Source organism: Lolium perenne, chromosome 4 (genome assembly GCF_019359855.2).
Source record: "Lolium perenne isolate Kyuss_39 chromosome 4, Kyuss_2.0, whole genome shotgun sequence".
In the NCBI taxonomy this organism is placed as follows: domain Eukaryota; kingdom Viridiplantae; phylum Streptophyta; class Magnoliopsida; order Poales; family Poaceae; genus Lolium; species Lolium perenne.
Genome location: NC_067247.2, coordinates 256,181,774 through 256,198,757, shown reverse-complemented (window position 1 = coordinate 256,198,757; position 16,984 = coordinate 256,181,774). Strand labels below are relative to the sequence as shown.

The 16,984-nt window shown below is 45.8% G+C and overlaps 1 protein-coding gene across 1 annotated transcript; it reads right to left on the bottom strand.

Annotated features, from left to right (window-relative positions):
• Positions 1 to 6,479: 6,479 nt before the first annotated feature.
• On the bottom strand, positions 6,480 to 8,177 carry LOC127329941 (UDP-glycosyltransferase 73C12-like). The gene has a single exon (XM_051356338.1). It carries the CDS (start codon positions 8,032 to 8,034, stop codon positions 6,589 to 6,591), a length of 1,446 nt encoding a protein of 481 aa, XP_051212298.1. The 5' UTR covers positions 8,035 to 8,177; the 3' UTR covers positions 6,480 to 6,588.
• Positions 8,178 to 16,984: the final 8,807 nt, after the last annotated feature.

Here is a 16,984-nt window from a genome sequence, read left to right as displayed (position 1 = left end):
CGAAAATGATGCACACGGCCTTCTTTATTGCCACATCACAGTATAAAAACAAATTACAAATTATAAGCCGCATAAAGTTGCAACATGAATCAATCATCGAAATAGAGCAAACCAAAGATATCTTGTAATCATATTGAATTCTACGCTATTGTCGCCAGCCACCCTGGTTGAAGATAGCCTGAGCGACCGCCATCAACCGAGTGCATCCGGAATTCATATGTTCTTCCTGCTCCGCATGAAGAAGGAAGGACCACATGTTGATCTAATACATAGCTTCGTAAATGGCCTACACAAATTTTGGAACAGTTGTCTCGTTAAAAATAACATTGTTTTGACAATTCCATATTGCCCAAACTAAGGCGCAAACTCGAACTCTAATTCGAGCCTTTAAATAAGGTTCAATCTTATTAAATCAATTTCCAAACATATTATTTACATTGGCAGGCGGTGGTATTAAAAGTAAAATGAACAACTCTCCACACACATCTAGCAAAAGGACAAGTAATAAAAGTTGATTAATTCATTCCTGAACATCACAAAAAACACATTTTGTACACCCATTCAAGTTCCTCTTTGCTAATTTTCTTTAGTGAGTACAACTTTGTTGTTGTTAAGAAAGCACATTAAGACATTTATTTTAAGTGGTATTTTTAGTTTTCAATGGTATTTTCGTAAGAACCTAGTATGGCCACTCATAAAGTCTACATACATAGACTTGACCGAAAACATACCGGAGGAAGTTAGGCGCCATGAGAATCGGTCCGGTTCATCCACGAACTGAATCTCCATTAATCTTTCCACTAAGTTCAGCCATACAGGTCATTTATCTCTTGTTAAAGCTCGCCAGAAATTTATATTCAGCGGCGAACATCGGAGATAGTAACTTCCTCCCGTGGCGTAGCCTCTGCGGATTGAGAAATGATGGAAGGAACGATGACGCTTATTTAGCGAGGAACTCTCCATGAACTGGCAAAGATTTTCGCTGGTTTTTAAGTTCTGTCCTTCGCGGGAGGTCGTAGCCAACACAAAGGCTCTTCTTTTCACCAATTCCCTATCTCGGCTCAGTTAGCAGGGGTACCCAGGAAAGACACATCGGGAGTTGCTCTTCAAAATTCCGTTTTCCCTACCGTGCTCAACAAGGGATTTTACATCCCACCCCGCCCCAATTCTTTTTTTTTTCCGAACCATGTAGGAGAATTGCATGTATAAATATTAAGAAAGGCGAAAAAGGTCCAAAAAGGGCAAAGAGTACAAAACAAAATGTAGTCTTGTGAAACTTGACCTGACCAAAAAAGCAAAAGGGAAAACACACACAGCAGCCCTAGCGGCCTGACACCTACAGAATGAAACGACCTTTACTTGCTATCGACCACATCATTGCTTCTGATTGTATCTGATCAATGAGTTGCGGAATTGATTTGTAAGCAATTTCGAACGCCCGGCTATTCCTTTCCCTCCATATCGACCAAGAGACAAGCATGATGATAGAATTCAGTTTCTTCTTGCTTGTGTTCTGCATATTTTTTCAACGCTTGTTTCCACCAAGTTCTGAGGTATTAGCTTGATATTTGAACCACTTGATCAAAACCAGCCCATTTCAACAGAGAGATCCAAATTATGTTTACCACTGCGCACCCAATGAATAAATGTTGAATAAATGTTGTGTATCTTCCTCCGCTAAATTGTAGAAAACACATTTCTCGTTATGGGGAAGTCCTCCTTTTGGTCGAACTCCCACAAACCAAACACACTATGGGGTTCGATTTTCAGGTCTCCGTTCTCGAACCTACCAGCTACGACATCCTCGCCATGAGTCGATCTCCTTGGGTGCAAAGATAATTAAATCATCACCTTTATAAAATTCCCAAACTGTTTGAGGGCTTGAGGGCTTGAGGGCTAGCCATACGAGAGTGAGTCGAATTCTGTTTTTGTTCTTGGTTTGGTTTGGGCCCCTCTGAGAGGAACGATTCGGCCATCTCAATGCCTTACCCATTTTATACCTAAAATCAATTATTGGTAGAGCTGATATAATATTTCCAAGGAACATTTGTGCAACACTTTTGCACCATACCAAAACTGGATGCCATCATAATTTTCTCGGCTACTACCTCCGTTAGTGATTATAAGGCCCGCTCGAAATTCTAGCACAATTTTCACCATAAAATTAACTAATAAACTATAATTTATTTTTCACTAAAATTACACCGTTGGAAACTTTTTAAAAATATGAATCCAATAGTATAATTTATGTAACATATAATTTTACGTTAAATTCATAGTCAAAGTTGGGCTCAAATTTCATGTGGGTCTTATAATCCCGAACGTAGGTAGTATTTCTCTTCTATGGCTGCATATTTAATCTGAATTAACTAAAATTTCATGACATGATAATTAAAACTTCCATCTTTAGGCATAGCACAATTAATAACACTATAAATCCACAATTTTTGAATTTCGCATTCAAATATAAGCATGTCTCCACAATCATAGTGGAGAAATCAAGCTCTCAAAAGCAAACAATCGCTCATTCACACCATTGCAGCCATTGGAACTAGTGTTTCCATTGCCACCCATAGTCCTCTGAATCCTCGAAAACCTCCAAAGCCACACATGAACGCTAGAATTTAATTTTTTATTTCATCATATCAGAGCGAAGGACACCAATTTAGTTTTTTTTGTTCGAGATTTTTGTTGTTTCTGCTCTTCCATTTCTCATCTATTGGATCAAGGCACAACAACAGTGCAAACCAGAGGACTTTCCGACCCTTTCACCTTTCTTCTTCGATTTTACTTTTCAATTCAGTAATCAATATTTAATTTTGTTTAAGATTTGGGGATTAGGGAATTTAACCCAGGCCGTTAATTTATGCCAGTAATCAATCTCATTCGGTTAATTTATGCCGATGATGATTTGTTGGGAACAAAAAAATTCAGGTTGGAATCAGTGAATCATTGGTGTGCACAAATTTGTTGTGCATGATCTTTGGTTCAGTGACTCCAATCCTGGGGTGGGGTGGGGGTTGCTCTCTTTTAAATATGCTCCAGGGTTAGCAAGAATCTAAGAGCTCCTTTAATTCATAACATTTATATAGGAGTTGTGTAGGATTATATATCCGACAGAAAAATTTTCTACACAAGTTATTTGATTCATAGAAACATATTTTATAGAAACTAATCCTATAAAAGTCTTATAATGCCTACATAAAATAAAATATTAGCTCATACCTCATAAAATATTTCTTATGGTCCATAACACCTCCAGCTAGCAGTTCTGCCCAAGCAGCCAGCCAAAACAAAGCAGAGCTGCTGAAAAACAAAGAAGCACCATCTCACACTGACATACGCTGAAGACGACATCCCCGTTACTTTCTGATATCGCGATTGACCCTCTCCAACGCATCCTTCAAGTGGCCACCGACCACGGCCTTCTCAGCCGCCTCTCCGGAAGAGGGGCAAGGTTCCGCACATCTCTATACGCCGACGATGCAATCATTTTTATGGCCCCCAACCATGCAGAGGTTTCCAACCTTGCGCAGGGTTTGAACAACTTTGGCAATGTTACCAGCCTCTTCACTAACTTTGAGAAGAGCCTTGTGGTACCTATCCGGTGCAATGAGGTGGACCTTGTGCATGTTCTACAAGACCTTCCGGCTACCACCACGACCTTTCCTATGAAATACCATGGTCTCCCTCTTGCGGCGAAGCGCCTCAAAAGATCACATTTCCAATACATCGAAGATAAAGCGGCGGCATGCCTTGCGCCTCTTCATGGAAGATATTTCAACATCGCCGGGAGGATGGCGCTGGTCAAATCGGTTCTCTCCTTGCAAGCCATCTACCCTCTCACGGCCCTCGAGGTGCCCGTGGAGCCCCTACAAGCTATCATTAAGCTAATCCGAAGCTTCTTTTGGGCGGGCAATGAAAATGGCACCGGTGGAAAGTGCAAAGTCAATTAGACCGCGGTTTGCCGCCCTACCTACCTTGGCGAATTTGGTATCCTTAACATGGATAAATTTTCGAGAGCTTTACGCCTATGTTGGCCATGGCTTGCTTGGACTTCACCGGATAAGCCTTGGGTTGGAATGGAGAACCCTTGCAACAAGGAGGACTTGGAGCTTTTTTGTTCGTTGACCAAAGTCACCATTGGTGATGGAAATAAGGCTAGCTTTTGGGACGATCCTTGGGCCGATGGCCTATGCCCGAAGTGCATTGCGCCTACCATCTATGCTATCTCTAAGAGAAAAACTTGGAACGTCTGGAAGTCAATCAACAATGATGCTTGGATCCTACATCTTGACATTTCCGCTGGTCTCTCAGTCCAAAACCTCCATGAATTTACCTTTCTTTGGCAACATACCTCGCAAATCGCTCTCCAAGACGATGTGCCGGACTCTATTGTTTGGAAGCTCACCGCGAACGGACCATACTCTTGCTCGTCGGCCTACAAGGCGCAATTCGCCGGAACCATCCACTCTTCCATGGAGATGGTCGTTTGGAAGGCTTGGACGCCCCCAAAATACAAGCTTTTCTCTTGGCTTGTCATACAAAACCGGGTTTGGACGGCGGACCGCCTTGAGAGACACGGGTGGCCTAATGGGAGGATTTGCCCCCTTTGTCGTTGCCATGACGAGTCGGCGGCCCATCTTCTATTCAAATGTCGCCTCTCTTCGTATTTGGACTATGATTAGGAATTGGCTTCACATCCACGACTTTGACCCTGCCTCTTGGAGTGAGTTTGATAGTGTGGAACATTGGTGGACTTCCATGGTTCTTGCTCATGGCGGAAGAAGGAAGGCTATGGCCTCTCTCCTCATGCTAGTCGCTTGGGAGATTTGGAATGAGAGGAACGCGAGAACCTTAAAAAACAAGAGCACTATGCCAACCATCATCTTCGATAGAATTAAGTCGGAAGCTAGAACTTGGATTATAGCTAGTGCAAAACATTTGGGTCTTTTGATTTCGAGAGAGTAGGCTTTTCCCTCGGTGTGGTTGTAACTGTAAAACTTAGTTCCATGACTTCTCCTTATTTAATGAATTAAGGCAAATCTTTTGCCTTTCTTTCAAAAAAAAAAAAACCTTTGTCTCTCCCGGAAGCGCATGTGTCACTCGGTAACATCTTGTTCTTGTGTCGCGCCCACCTGGAAACACCTGACCAGATCACAAATGTTGGCATTGGACGAACCCCCCTCACTCATGGCCGCCGTCGCTTTCACGGCGAGCTCGCGCGGAGTAAATGACAAAAAACTACCACAATTGTGCCGGTCGTGACACGGAACTACCAAATAGGTAGCGTTTGTCACATGACTACCAGTTTTGGGGCATGTTCGTGACGAAGAGCCCTGATTTCAGTATTTAGGCGTGTTAAACCGTTTTCTAACTATTTGGACCCACCCGTCAGGACTACGTGGCAGATAAAAACCTAACTGCTAGCTTCCCTTTGCAAAAATAACCTCAGAATATATTTTGCGTCACACACAGATCCACTTCCCCACATAAAAAAAGAAAAAATAGATACACAAAGAAAAAAACCTCAAATACGCATGCCAGGTCGCCCGCTACCGCGACTGCCGGCCACGCCGCCGTGCCTGTCCGCTGCGCCGCGCCGCCGTGCCCGCCCGCCGCGTGCTTGGCCGTGCTCGCCTGCTGCCGCACCACCATGGCTGCACCTCCTACCAGCCCCTTTCGCTGCCGCCGCCGCGCCTGCCCGCCGCGCCACCGTGCCTGTCCGCCGCACCGCCGTGCCTGCTGCGAGCTTAGCGCGAGTGCAAATTGGGGTGCGCAGGAGGCGAGCGGGAGCTACCGGTCGAGCGCGGCTCTGGCCGCGCGTGCGCGCGCATGGACAAGGAGGTTCACCATGGACCGGGCACGGGTAGGAGGGCGCGGGGCAAGCACCGGCAAGCTCGGACCGGTCGGACGCGGGGCGACGAGCTTGGGCGCGAGCGCCGCCGAGCTCGGTAGCGGACGACGGGTTAGACCGGGCGCAGAAGGGTGGGCACGGGGCGGGCGGTGAGCTCGGGCACGGGGCGGGCGGTGAGCTCGGGCACAGGGCGGGCGGTGAACTCGGGCGCATGCATGCGGACGTGGGGCGGCGAGCTTGGAGCTGACCGGGCATGGGGCGGGCGCCGGTGAGCTCCGCCGAGCGGGCCGCGGACGGGGCGGGGCACGCGCGACCGCAGCAGGGCACGCCGCACGCGCGAGCAGATGCGGCGGCGCGAGCGAGCAGGTGGCATGTGCGGGCGAGCTAGGGCAGGGATGGCCGCGGCGAGCTCCGACGGCGCTGGGCGAGCTCCGGCAGGGCGCCGGTCTTCGTACGCGGTTGCTGGCGAGCGCTGGCCGTCCCAGGCAGCCTCCCATCACGAGGAAGAAGTCCATTGGCCTTGATTGCTTTTTTGGAAAAGAAGATAGGGGGTTTTGTGTAAAATTAGCGAAAAAAAGTCATTTGCTTTTGCCACGTAGGACCTGACAGTGGGTCCCAACTGTTAGAAAATGGATTAAGACCCATAAATTAGAAAATCAGTGCTCTTCGTCACGAACATGCCCCAAAACTGGTAGTCATGTGACAAACGCTACCCATTTGGTAGTTCCGTGTCACGACCGGCACAATTGTGGTAGTTTTTTGTCATTTACTCGCTCGCGCGCCCGGCGCCGCCTCTCCTCGCCATCCTCCCCACCGTCCATGGCGCTCCTCACCGCGGCCTCCACTGTCTCCCTCCTCACAACTATGTCCTTGTGGTCCACCTGGAACACCACCGGCTCCTTCACCCCGACGCTGACGCCGATACCCAGCACCTCCACCGCCATCTTCTCGTTCAGGAACTGGTCCGTGAAGTGCGGCCACGTCACCACCGGCAGCCCCGCCGCCACCGCCTCCAGTGTCGAGTTCCAGCCGCAGTGTGTCACGAACGCGCCTGCCGCGCGGTGCGACAGGATCAGCGCCTGCGGCGCCCACCCCCACACCAGCAGGCCGCGCCCCGCGACGCGCGCCTCGAGCTCGCGTAGAAACGCGAGCGCCGCCGCTTGGTGGCGCTCGGCGCCCTTGACCACCCACACGAACGGGTATCCCGACGCCTCCAGCCCGAGGCCGAGCTCCATAACCTGCTTCGGGTCAGCGTGCACGATGCTGCCGAAGCTGACGTACACCACGGAGCCGGGCGCCTTGTCGTCGAGCCACCGGACGCAGTCGTCGGCGTCGATGGACGCCGTGTCCCCTCTCGTTGCCAGCGTGCCGGCGTGCTGGTGATAGAGAGACACCGGTCCCACGGTCCACACCTTCATCCCTCTGGCGGCCGCGTAGCCGGCGACGTACTCGGGCTCCATCTCCTCGAAGGTGTTCATGACGACGCCATCGGCCTCCACCAGCGCGCGCTCCACGTCGTCCGCGAACTTCTCCCAGCCGGGCCAGCCCCGGAAGAAGCCGGGGGCCTGCGCCCTCGTAACCTCGCACCTCTTCTCCAGCCCCGGCACCACGACCGGCTCGTTGGGGTCGAGCACGCCGTCGTAGGCGTTGAACCTCTCCACGTTGTGCTGGCACAGGACGCAGAATGCACACATGCTGAAGAAGCTCAGACGCGGCACCCCGAGGCTGGACGCGAGCTCCGTGGTCCACGGGTGGCAGAAGTCGGACACGACGCAAGTCGGTGGCCGCGGCGCGTGCACACGGAGGTAGGTCTTGATCGGCTCGCTGAGGAGCGCGATGGCGGAGTAGTAGGCCAGCATGTGCTCTGGGGGCACGTTGTCCATGTTGTCCGCCCCGCCTGGCATCCCGTCGGGCAAGCCGACCGCGGCGTAGTCGAGCGGGAAGTCAACGAGGCTCACCGCCAGGCCGGACCGCCGGGCGGAGTCGATGGTGGGCCGCACCCGCGCCGCGGTTGACGGCGTCGCTACGATGGTGCAGTGCGCGCCGTGGGTGGCCAGCAGCAGCGCGGTGTCGACGGCGGGGATGATGTGCCCCTGGGCCATGAGCGGGACGAACACGAAGTGCGCCGCCGCATCATCCTTTGCTTCGTCGCCTGCTGCTTGGATGTGGTTGCTCATTCTGGCGGCTCGGATCCAATGCTGTGGCTAGCTAGTCAGCAATCAGCAAGTGTTTTAAAGAAGGCGAACGTGCCTTGTCGCCGGCGTCCCTGTGTTCGGTTGGTGGCGTCGACATGCCAGCCGGCCGAAGCTGGCCGGCCAGCGTCATCGGTGCATGGCGTTAAGATCGATTGACGCACCATGAGACTGCTAAGCCTAATAATATCCAAAACCAGATGCTAATCTTACTCAATCACACGCTGTTTTGGCTAGAGTCGTTGTAAGTTTGCTTCGGCCGGTCTTAGCTAGTTTTGTTTTTGTGAGATGTCACCAATTGACATTAAGCTGCTAATAAGTAAAAATGTTTTCGTGCTAGAAGCCCTAGAACTCGAACTTCTGCGCATTTGACATTTTATCATGTACGTTCCAAAAATAAGTCAGGTTTTACGATCTCCAGTGCACAACTTTGAACGCAATTTCGCCCATTAATGTCATTTCAAACTCCTTGGCTTAATGGAAGCAAACCAGTAGACATTGCCCCTTTAATTTTCAAGCCATCCAAGAGAAGGAAGTGCAGCATTGTTCAATGATGCTTGGATCGCCAAAATTACAACGGATGAGGATTTTGGTATGGATCATATGAGGCAATTCATAGTTCTTTGAACAAAGGCAACTAAATATATGTCCATGGTCTTCCTCCTCTCTTGGAAGGTTTGGAACCAGCAAAATGCGCGTCTTCCATAACAAGCATGCTCCTCCATCTGTATTGCTTGCAAAGATTAAAAAATAAGGTGAAGCTTTGGGTCGTCGCAGGAGACAAATGCTTGAGTGAAATAATCACAGGAGAGAAGTCTTGTGTTGTATATTTATTTTCTTTTTGTGTGAACCATGTTGTCAACAAACTTCTCATTAATTAATTGATAGGGGGCTTTTGGCCCCATTTAAAAAATGATTTTCAAAATATATACGATCATATTGTGTATGTTAGCGCACCGAGTCATTTCTATGTCACAAACAACTTTTATCAAGGGGAGGCATTCATGATGGGGCATTGGCCCTTCACGAAATTATCCACGAGATCAAGTCTAAGAAGTTTAGAGCGGTGATTCTCCAATGGGGAGCGTCAGGCCTCCTCTGAGGATCAAATGCCCTGAACCCACGGGTCCAAAAGCCGACACTTGTCCTGCTAGCCTCCCGAAGCTTGAAAATCCTACCATGACACAAAAATTGTTTCTATCAAAGCAAAAAAATTGTTTCATTGTAGCAGAACCAGTTTCCACCTAAATCCTCCAAATGCTTCTATGTAACAGAAAAGCCCCTGCTGTTGCTTCTATGCTGAAAAACGATTCGAAAAAATAAAACAAAAAGACCCGTCGGTCATGGACCTCGCCGGAGACCTCATCTGAGACCTGGCCGGAGATGTCATAGCAAAAAAATTATGCTATTGTATTATTATTGCATCATTGAGCAATTGTTCACGGCAGACGTCCAAAATCGTTGTAGCATCTCGCTAACGTGTTCGCAACAAAAACACACACAAGTTTAGAGCATTCAAAAAACACCCATGTAACATTAAAAAATTGCGAGAACAAGGATTCACAGCAGATGTCTAGAATCATGGCAGTATCGGGCTTGCGTGTTTGTATCAAACGACAGACAAGTTTGAAGCATTCATAAAACACCCATGCAGCACTAAAGCAAAACCTCGAAAGAAAATTGTTTGTACTATAGCACCTACTTCTCCGGTATTCATTTGTAGCACCGGTGGTGTTCCTTTGCAGCACAGTTTCACATCTAATGTAGCACCGCCGAGGTTCATTTGTAGCACTACCACATGTCCCTCGTAACATCACTACGCCACACAGACTGCGCTCATGTCTTCCCCACCCCACGACACTACCCTCCTAGGGCTATATGATTTATGCTTATCAAATCTCAAGTTTATCCCGATATGTTTCAAGGTCTTCCCTAGGAGCTTAGCAAACCTTAATTTTATCCTAATTTGTTTCAATATCTGCCTAGGCTCAAAATAAACTTCCTCAACCAGCGAGGTTTTAGTTATGGGTGTTCCCCAGAAGGAGCAGGACTACAGTGGTCAATATCCTCAATATAAAAGTGTGTTGACTTTCCTATTCTCCTATCTTGGTTTTCCTATAGTTGATTGGAAATTGACTGGCATACTGGAAAGGCTCGGTAGGGCATCATATGATCCTTGACAGGGGTAGGTTCATGTCGTATGTGGCTGGTCTAACCCTCGCAAACTTAGCCATCTCAAGCCTAACCATTTTCTCTATGGGGCATTTTCTCTTGGCTGCACTCATGGTGGTTTTGACAAATACATGTCGCACTTCTTCTCGGAGCGTGTGGGTGAAAAACACAAATATCACTGCGTAAAATGGCCAGAACTGTGTCACCCTAAAGCCCAGGTGCTCTGGGTTTAAAATTCAAGAATACTATATGTGTCCCTGGTGAAAAAAAATTTTAGCACCTGTTCTCGAAGGAAGAAACCAACCCATATGGTCAAAGCTTATACAAGTCAAATACTCTAGTACTGGTAACATCTTTGCCACCACTAGCCAGGGTGACTCTCAATTTTGGCAAAGCCTCAACAAAATCAAGCACATGTTCAATCTGGGGGCAAAATTCAACCTCGATAATGGTCAGATAATTTGTGTGCAGACAGATTGGTGGCTTGGGGATACACCACTTTGTACCCGATATCCAAGATTGTTCAATATTTGTGCCAACCTTACGATTTTTGTCACTCATATGCCTTCTTTACGATGGGCTGGCAGGTTTTCTTCTGACGCTCTTTTGGCCCTAAAGAGCTAGCCCAACGGGACCTGTTATGGAATGAAATTCAAGATATCAACCCAAGTGTGGAGTTGGACAAGGTCTCCCCTGGGCCGTTGAGTAAAGAAGGAGGGCGAGGATGAGTCTTTATCACCAGAGGAGCGAAAGCTATGCGGCAGGCTACGCCTTGACTTGACGAGCTCCCAAGGCGCCTCTTTTGTGCCCCGAGATGATCATCACGTCTTCAACAACTAAAACCACCACACTTACCGCAGCCACTTATGTCGCGGTTTACAGTCTCGAATTGACCAGACACCTCTCATTTCTTCTGGTCCTCAAACTTGTGCTAAGTGCAATGTCACTCAAGACATAGTGGACTCTCCTTCTCGACGTGCATCGAGGAGTATAGAAGATGTACTCTTAGAGCAGTCATAGTGTTGCTAAAGGACAAATATGACACGTAATAAAAATTAGCTTTGGTTACAAATGGCTAAGTTTCCCACAGTGTGTAGATTTCCTAAAGAATTCCAACATTAGGCCCACAACAGATTGAATGTGCTTACAAATCTATTATCTGGCGTTAAGTTTCCATGGCCCACAACACAGATTGATAATATAGATAGGGGAGAGAGAAAGACGTCTAATTTATAGTGGTCGTCAAAATTTGTTTGTAAGAGCAGCTACTTGCTTCCACACCCTAATTTTTGGTTATGTCAATGCCCTCCAAAATGGAGGGAACCAATGCCAAAAGCCAAAGTCACGATTTGAAACTCTTATTTGGCATACACTATGGCTCCCCTTAGAGCATTTCTTGCCAGCAGACAGTAATAAAGTTTCTACGTAGTGTTGGGCGACCACATGTTGTAGTTCCTAATTCTACTACGGCAGCCTACTCTATATTGCATCAACATCCTCCCTCGAGCCTAACTAAGCCTGCACTGATTTGGTACTGCCATTAATTTAACAACTTTGAATGAAATCATTGCAAGTTCTCCAATAGTTTCCAAATGAATGAAATGTTTGCAAATAGTAGAGGTCTTCGAGACTTGGATAAAGATTTGCATTTTGTTGATTGTGTTCAGGGACATAGTTTTGGATTTTCTTGGTATTTCCGAAACAGGTAGACGAGACTACTCGACAAGTCTCCTAAACCGCCTTTCAGGTGGGGATGACTTTACTTGGTTTTTTCGTCCACGGCGTGGCCTCTCTAGTGTTTTACTACTAGGCGTCAGAGCATATACCATGCATGTGTTGGCTATTTCAGGTGGAGATTTTCTTATAAAACTTCATATCCGTAAGGCTGATAACTTAATGTGGAGTCGGGTAGCCATGAATGGAATAAACAAACACTAGAAACATGTTACGAAGATGACATTTTACTCTGAACTCTGGGTATGATTGCCTTATATGCTCTTCAACTCCTAAGGAAACAATTGACCATCTAATTTTCCACTGTCAATTCAGCCATGAATGTTGGTCATCCCTCAACCTTGCATGGCAGCCATCTGGAGATCGATGTCAAATAGTTGAACAAGGTAGAACACAATGGACAAGAGCAATCTTCATTGTTGTTGCTTGGAACATTTGGAAGGATGCGGTGACTTAGCATACCACTACATGGTGTAGTACACAAGTCATTGACATAACACAAGTGAAACACCATTCCACTCATATTACAGCCCTCAGAGTGGTACAACAGAAACATATGCGAGGCCAAGGTATGTCTATAGAAGGATACATGAACTGTTTACAGAAGATCAACACAGCCTCCTACTTTACAGTGAGGTAAAACTTCAAATAAAGCTCCAGAAGAACGACTCGTAGTCTAACTTATTGCTAATCCTAGCTCTAGAGATACTTGGCTTGCTATAGAATTCTAGCTACTTAGGTGCTAGGATTAGGAAAAGGTTGACTCCATTGACTTCATTGATTGAGTTATCCATCTTATTGCAGTTGACTCCTTTGTCTTCGAGTTCCACGGTAGTTTCTCCTTCGGTGCCTAGATCTAAGAAGGGGGTTCAAATGGGAGGGAATGAGTACGAGCGTACTCAGCAAGTTCACATTAGGAAATATGTGTATCATGCACTACCTGCAACTATAGACCAGAAAGTAATAGGCGAATGCAAGTTTTCGTAAACATTTCTTCAAAAGGTTTATTTTATTATGAAAACTATGCCCGTCAGTCTTTACAGGTTGAACAGAACTTCGTGGAGTTCCTTTCCTGCCGCGTTCGTAGTTCCCTTCCCGGAACAGGGAGTGACAGCCACAATTCGATACACTCTGCAGAGGTGCATTACTTTTCCCATAAGAGAACTTATCCTTGTTAACAACCAAGTCGTGAGCCTTTGATACGTCTCAAACGTATCTATAATTTCTTACGTTCCATGCTAGTTTTATGACAATACTCACATGTTTTATATACACTTTATATCATTTTGATGCATTTTCCAGCACTAACCTATTAACAAGATGCCGAAGCGCCAGTTCCTGTTTTCTGTTGTTTTTGGTTTCAGAAATCTTACACAGGAAATATTCTCGGAATTGGACGAAACAAATGCCCACGGTCTTATTTTCCACGGAGCTTTCCAGAACACCGAAGGAGAGACGGAGAGGGGCCAAGGTGGCCCCACACCCTAGGGCGGCGCGGCCTGGAGGGGGGGCGCGCCGGCCTGTGGGGTGGGCCCCTCGGCCGCCTCCCGACTCTGCCCCTTCGCCTATTTATTCTCTCCGTCGCGAAAACCCTAGTACCGAGAGCCACGATACTAGAAAAGTTCCAGAGACGCCGTCGCCGCCAATCCCATCTCGGGGGGTTTAGGAGATCGCCTCCGGCACCCTGCCGGGGAGGGGAATCATCACCGGAGGACTCTACATCATCATGCCCGCCTCCGGATTGATGCGTGAGTAGTTCATCCTTGGACTATGGGTCCATAGCAGTAGCTAGATGGTTGTCTTCTCCTCTTGTGCTATCATGTTTAGATCTTGTGAGCTGCCTAACATGATCAAGATCGTCTATTTGTAATGCTACATATTGTGTTTGTTGGGATCCGATGAATATGGAATACTATGTCAAGTTGATTATTGATCTATCATATATGTGTTGTTTATGATCTTGCATGCTCTCCGTTGCTAGTAGAGGCTCTGGCCAAGTTGATACTTGTAACTCCAAGAGGGAGTATTTATGCTCGATAGTGGGTTCATGCCTCCATTGAATGCAGGACGATGTGACGAAAGTTCTAAGGTTATGGATGTGTTGTTGCCACTAGGGATAAAACATCAATGCTTTGTCTAAGGATATTTGTGTTGATTACATTACGCACAGTACTTAATGCAATTGTCTGTTGTTTGCAACTTAATACTGGAAGGGGTGCGGATGCTAACCCGAAGGTGGACTTTTTAGGCATAGATGCATGCTGGATAGCGGTCTATGTTATTTGTCTTAATGCCCTAAGTAAATCTCATATTAGTCATCATGATATGTATGTACATTGTTATGCCCTCTCTATTTGTCAATTGCCCAACTGTAATTTGTTTACCCAAGATGCTATTTATCTTATTGGAGAGACACCACTAGTGAACTGTGGACCCTGGTCCATTCTTTTACATCTGAAATACAATCTACTGCAATCTCTGTTCTCTGTTGTTCTTCGCAAACAAACATCATTCTCCATACCATACGTTTAATACTTTGTTTTCAGCAAGCCGGTGAGATTGACAACCTCACTGTTAAGTTGGGGCAAAGTATTTTGATTGTGTTGTGCAGGTTCCACGTTGGCGCCGGAATCCCTTGTGTTGCGCCGCACTACACTCCTTCACCAACAACCTTCACGTGGCCTTCATCTCCTACTGGTTCAGTAAACCTTGGTTTCTTACTGAGGGAAACTTGCTGCTATACGCATCACACCTTCCTCTTGGGGTTCCCAACGGACGTGTGCTTCACGCGTTATCAAGCTAATTTCTGGCACCGTTGCTGGGGAGATCAAGACACGCTGCAAGGGAAGTCTCTCACATCCAATCTCTTTACTTTGTTATTGTCTTGCTTTACTTTATTTTATTTTCTGTTTTGTTTGCTTTCTTTATATCAAAGACACACAAAAAATAGTTACTTGCATTTACTTTATTTTGTTATCATGTCTAGTCGTTCACTTGTTACTCTGTCACCCGAGGAATTGATCTTTACTTTTAAACAAGGGAGTGAGGAGAGTTTTAAAGAGGCTTGGTCTAGGATTTTTGATTCTTATGGTAAAACTGAACCTAAAATGACTCTAAGTTTGCTTCTTAGTAATTTTTATTTTGGGCTTATTGTTCGCTATAGATATGCTTTGGATGCTTTAGTGGGAGGAGATTTCCTTCACTGCGATGGGGATCAAGCTTTTAATGCCATAAAGAAATTGGTTACATCATCTAGCCCCGCTAATAATTTTGATTCATCTCTTGCTAGCATTCATAATAGATTAAACACTCTTGAAACAAATATATCTTGTTTAAAAGAAGGGTACAACCATATTCGTGAATATTATGATTATGTTCCAGTAAGCTTTGAACCTTCAATGTGGGTCCCTACTATTAAGGTTGCTATTTGTGGTGAAACTTTTTATGCCCGTTGTGATATTATGTCTGAGTTTTGCCTTATGCCTAAAAGTATCTATGAATCTTTGACACTTTGGGGACTTACTGAAGGTGGAGAAGGAATAACTCTTACTGGTAATTCTGTTATAAGTCCTAAGGGGCTAGCTGAAGGTGTGTTCACAACCTTTCTTGGAAGAACGGTATCCGCTGATTATCTCGTTATTGAATGTGTAGGGACAGGACAAATCACACTTGGAAGATCCCTGCTGAAACTCTTGGGAGCAACCATAGATGTGGGAAAAGGCACTCTAAATTTTACCTCTACACACGGATGCGGTCAAGTATTCCCTAGACCAAAGAGTAAGAATAAGAGTAAGAAGGATAGGTGCAAAGCCCCTGGTAATAATGTTAATGCTTCATCTCTTGATAATACTTGAGTTATACTTTCTGCGCCTAGCTGAAAGGCGTTAAAGAAAAGCGCTTATGGGAGACAACCCATTATTTTATTTCTGCAATTTTTGTTTTATATTTGTGTCTTGGAAGTTGTTACTACTTTAGCAACCTCTCCTTATCTTTACTTTATTGCATTGTTGTGCCAAGTAAAGTCTTTGATAGTAAGGTTGATACTAGATTTGGATTTCTGCGCAGAAACAGATTTCTAGCTGTCACGAATTTGAGTAGAACTCTTCGTAGGGAACTCAGAAAAATCTGCGAAAATTCATGAGTGATCCTCAGATATGTACGCAACTTTCATTCAATTTGAGCTTATTCATCTGAGCATGTTAAGTACCTCTGAAAAATTCGTATTTCCGGGCTGTTCTGTTTTGACACATTCTGCCTTTTATTTCACATTGCCTCTTTTACTGTGTTGAGTGGATTTCTTTGCTCCATTAACTTTCAGTAGCTTTGGGTAATGTCCAGAAGTGTTAGGAATGATTGTGTCCTCTCTGAACATGTGAATTTTTGATTATGCAGTAACCCTCTAATGAGTTTGTTTTGAGTTTGGTGTGGAGGAAGTTTTCAAGGATCAAGAGAGGAGGATGATATAATATGATCAAGAAGAGTGAAAAGTCTAACCTTGGGGATGCCCCCGTGGTTCCTCCCTGCATATTTCAAGAAGACTCAAGCATCTAAGCTTGGGGATGCCCAAGGCATCCCCTTCTTCATCGACAACTTATCAGGTCACCTCTAGTGAAACTATATTTTTATTCCGTCACATCTTATGTGCTTTACTTGGAGCATCTGTATGCTTTTATTTTTGTTTTAGTTTGAATAAATTCGGATCCTAGCATTCTTTGTGTGGGAGAAAGACACGCTCCGCTGTTTCATATGAACACTGGTGTTTTTAGCTTTACTTTTAATGTTCATGGCGAAGGTTGAAAACTGCTTCGTTCATTGCTATTTGGTTGGAAATAGAAAATGCTCCATGTGGTAATTGGTATATTGTCTTGAATAATTTGATACTTGGCAATTGTTTTTAGCTCTCAAATAGATCATGTTTAAGCTCTTGCATCATGTAGTTTAAACCTATTAGTGGAGAACTACCATAGAGCTTGCTGAAATTTGGTTTGCATGATTGGTCTCTCTAAAAGTCTAGATATTTTCTGGTAAA

Bases quoted from the DNA above. Each gene is read 5' to 3' on its own strand.
- LOC127329941 (XM_051356338.1), bottom strand. From the start codon at position 8,034: ATGAGCAACCACATCCAAGCAGCAGGCGACGAAGCAAAGGATGATGCG.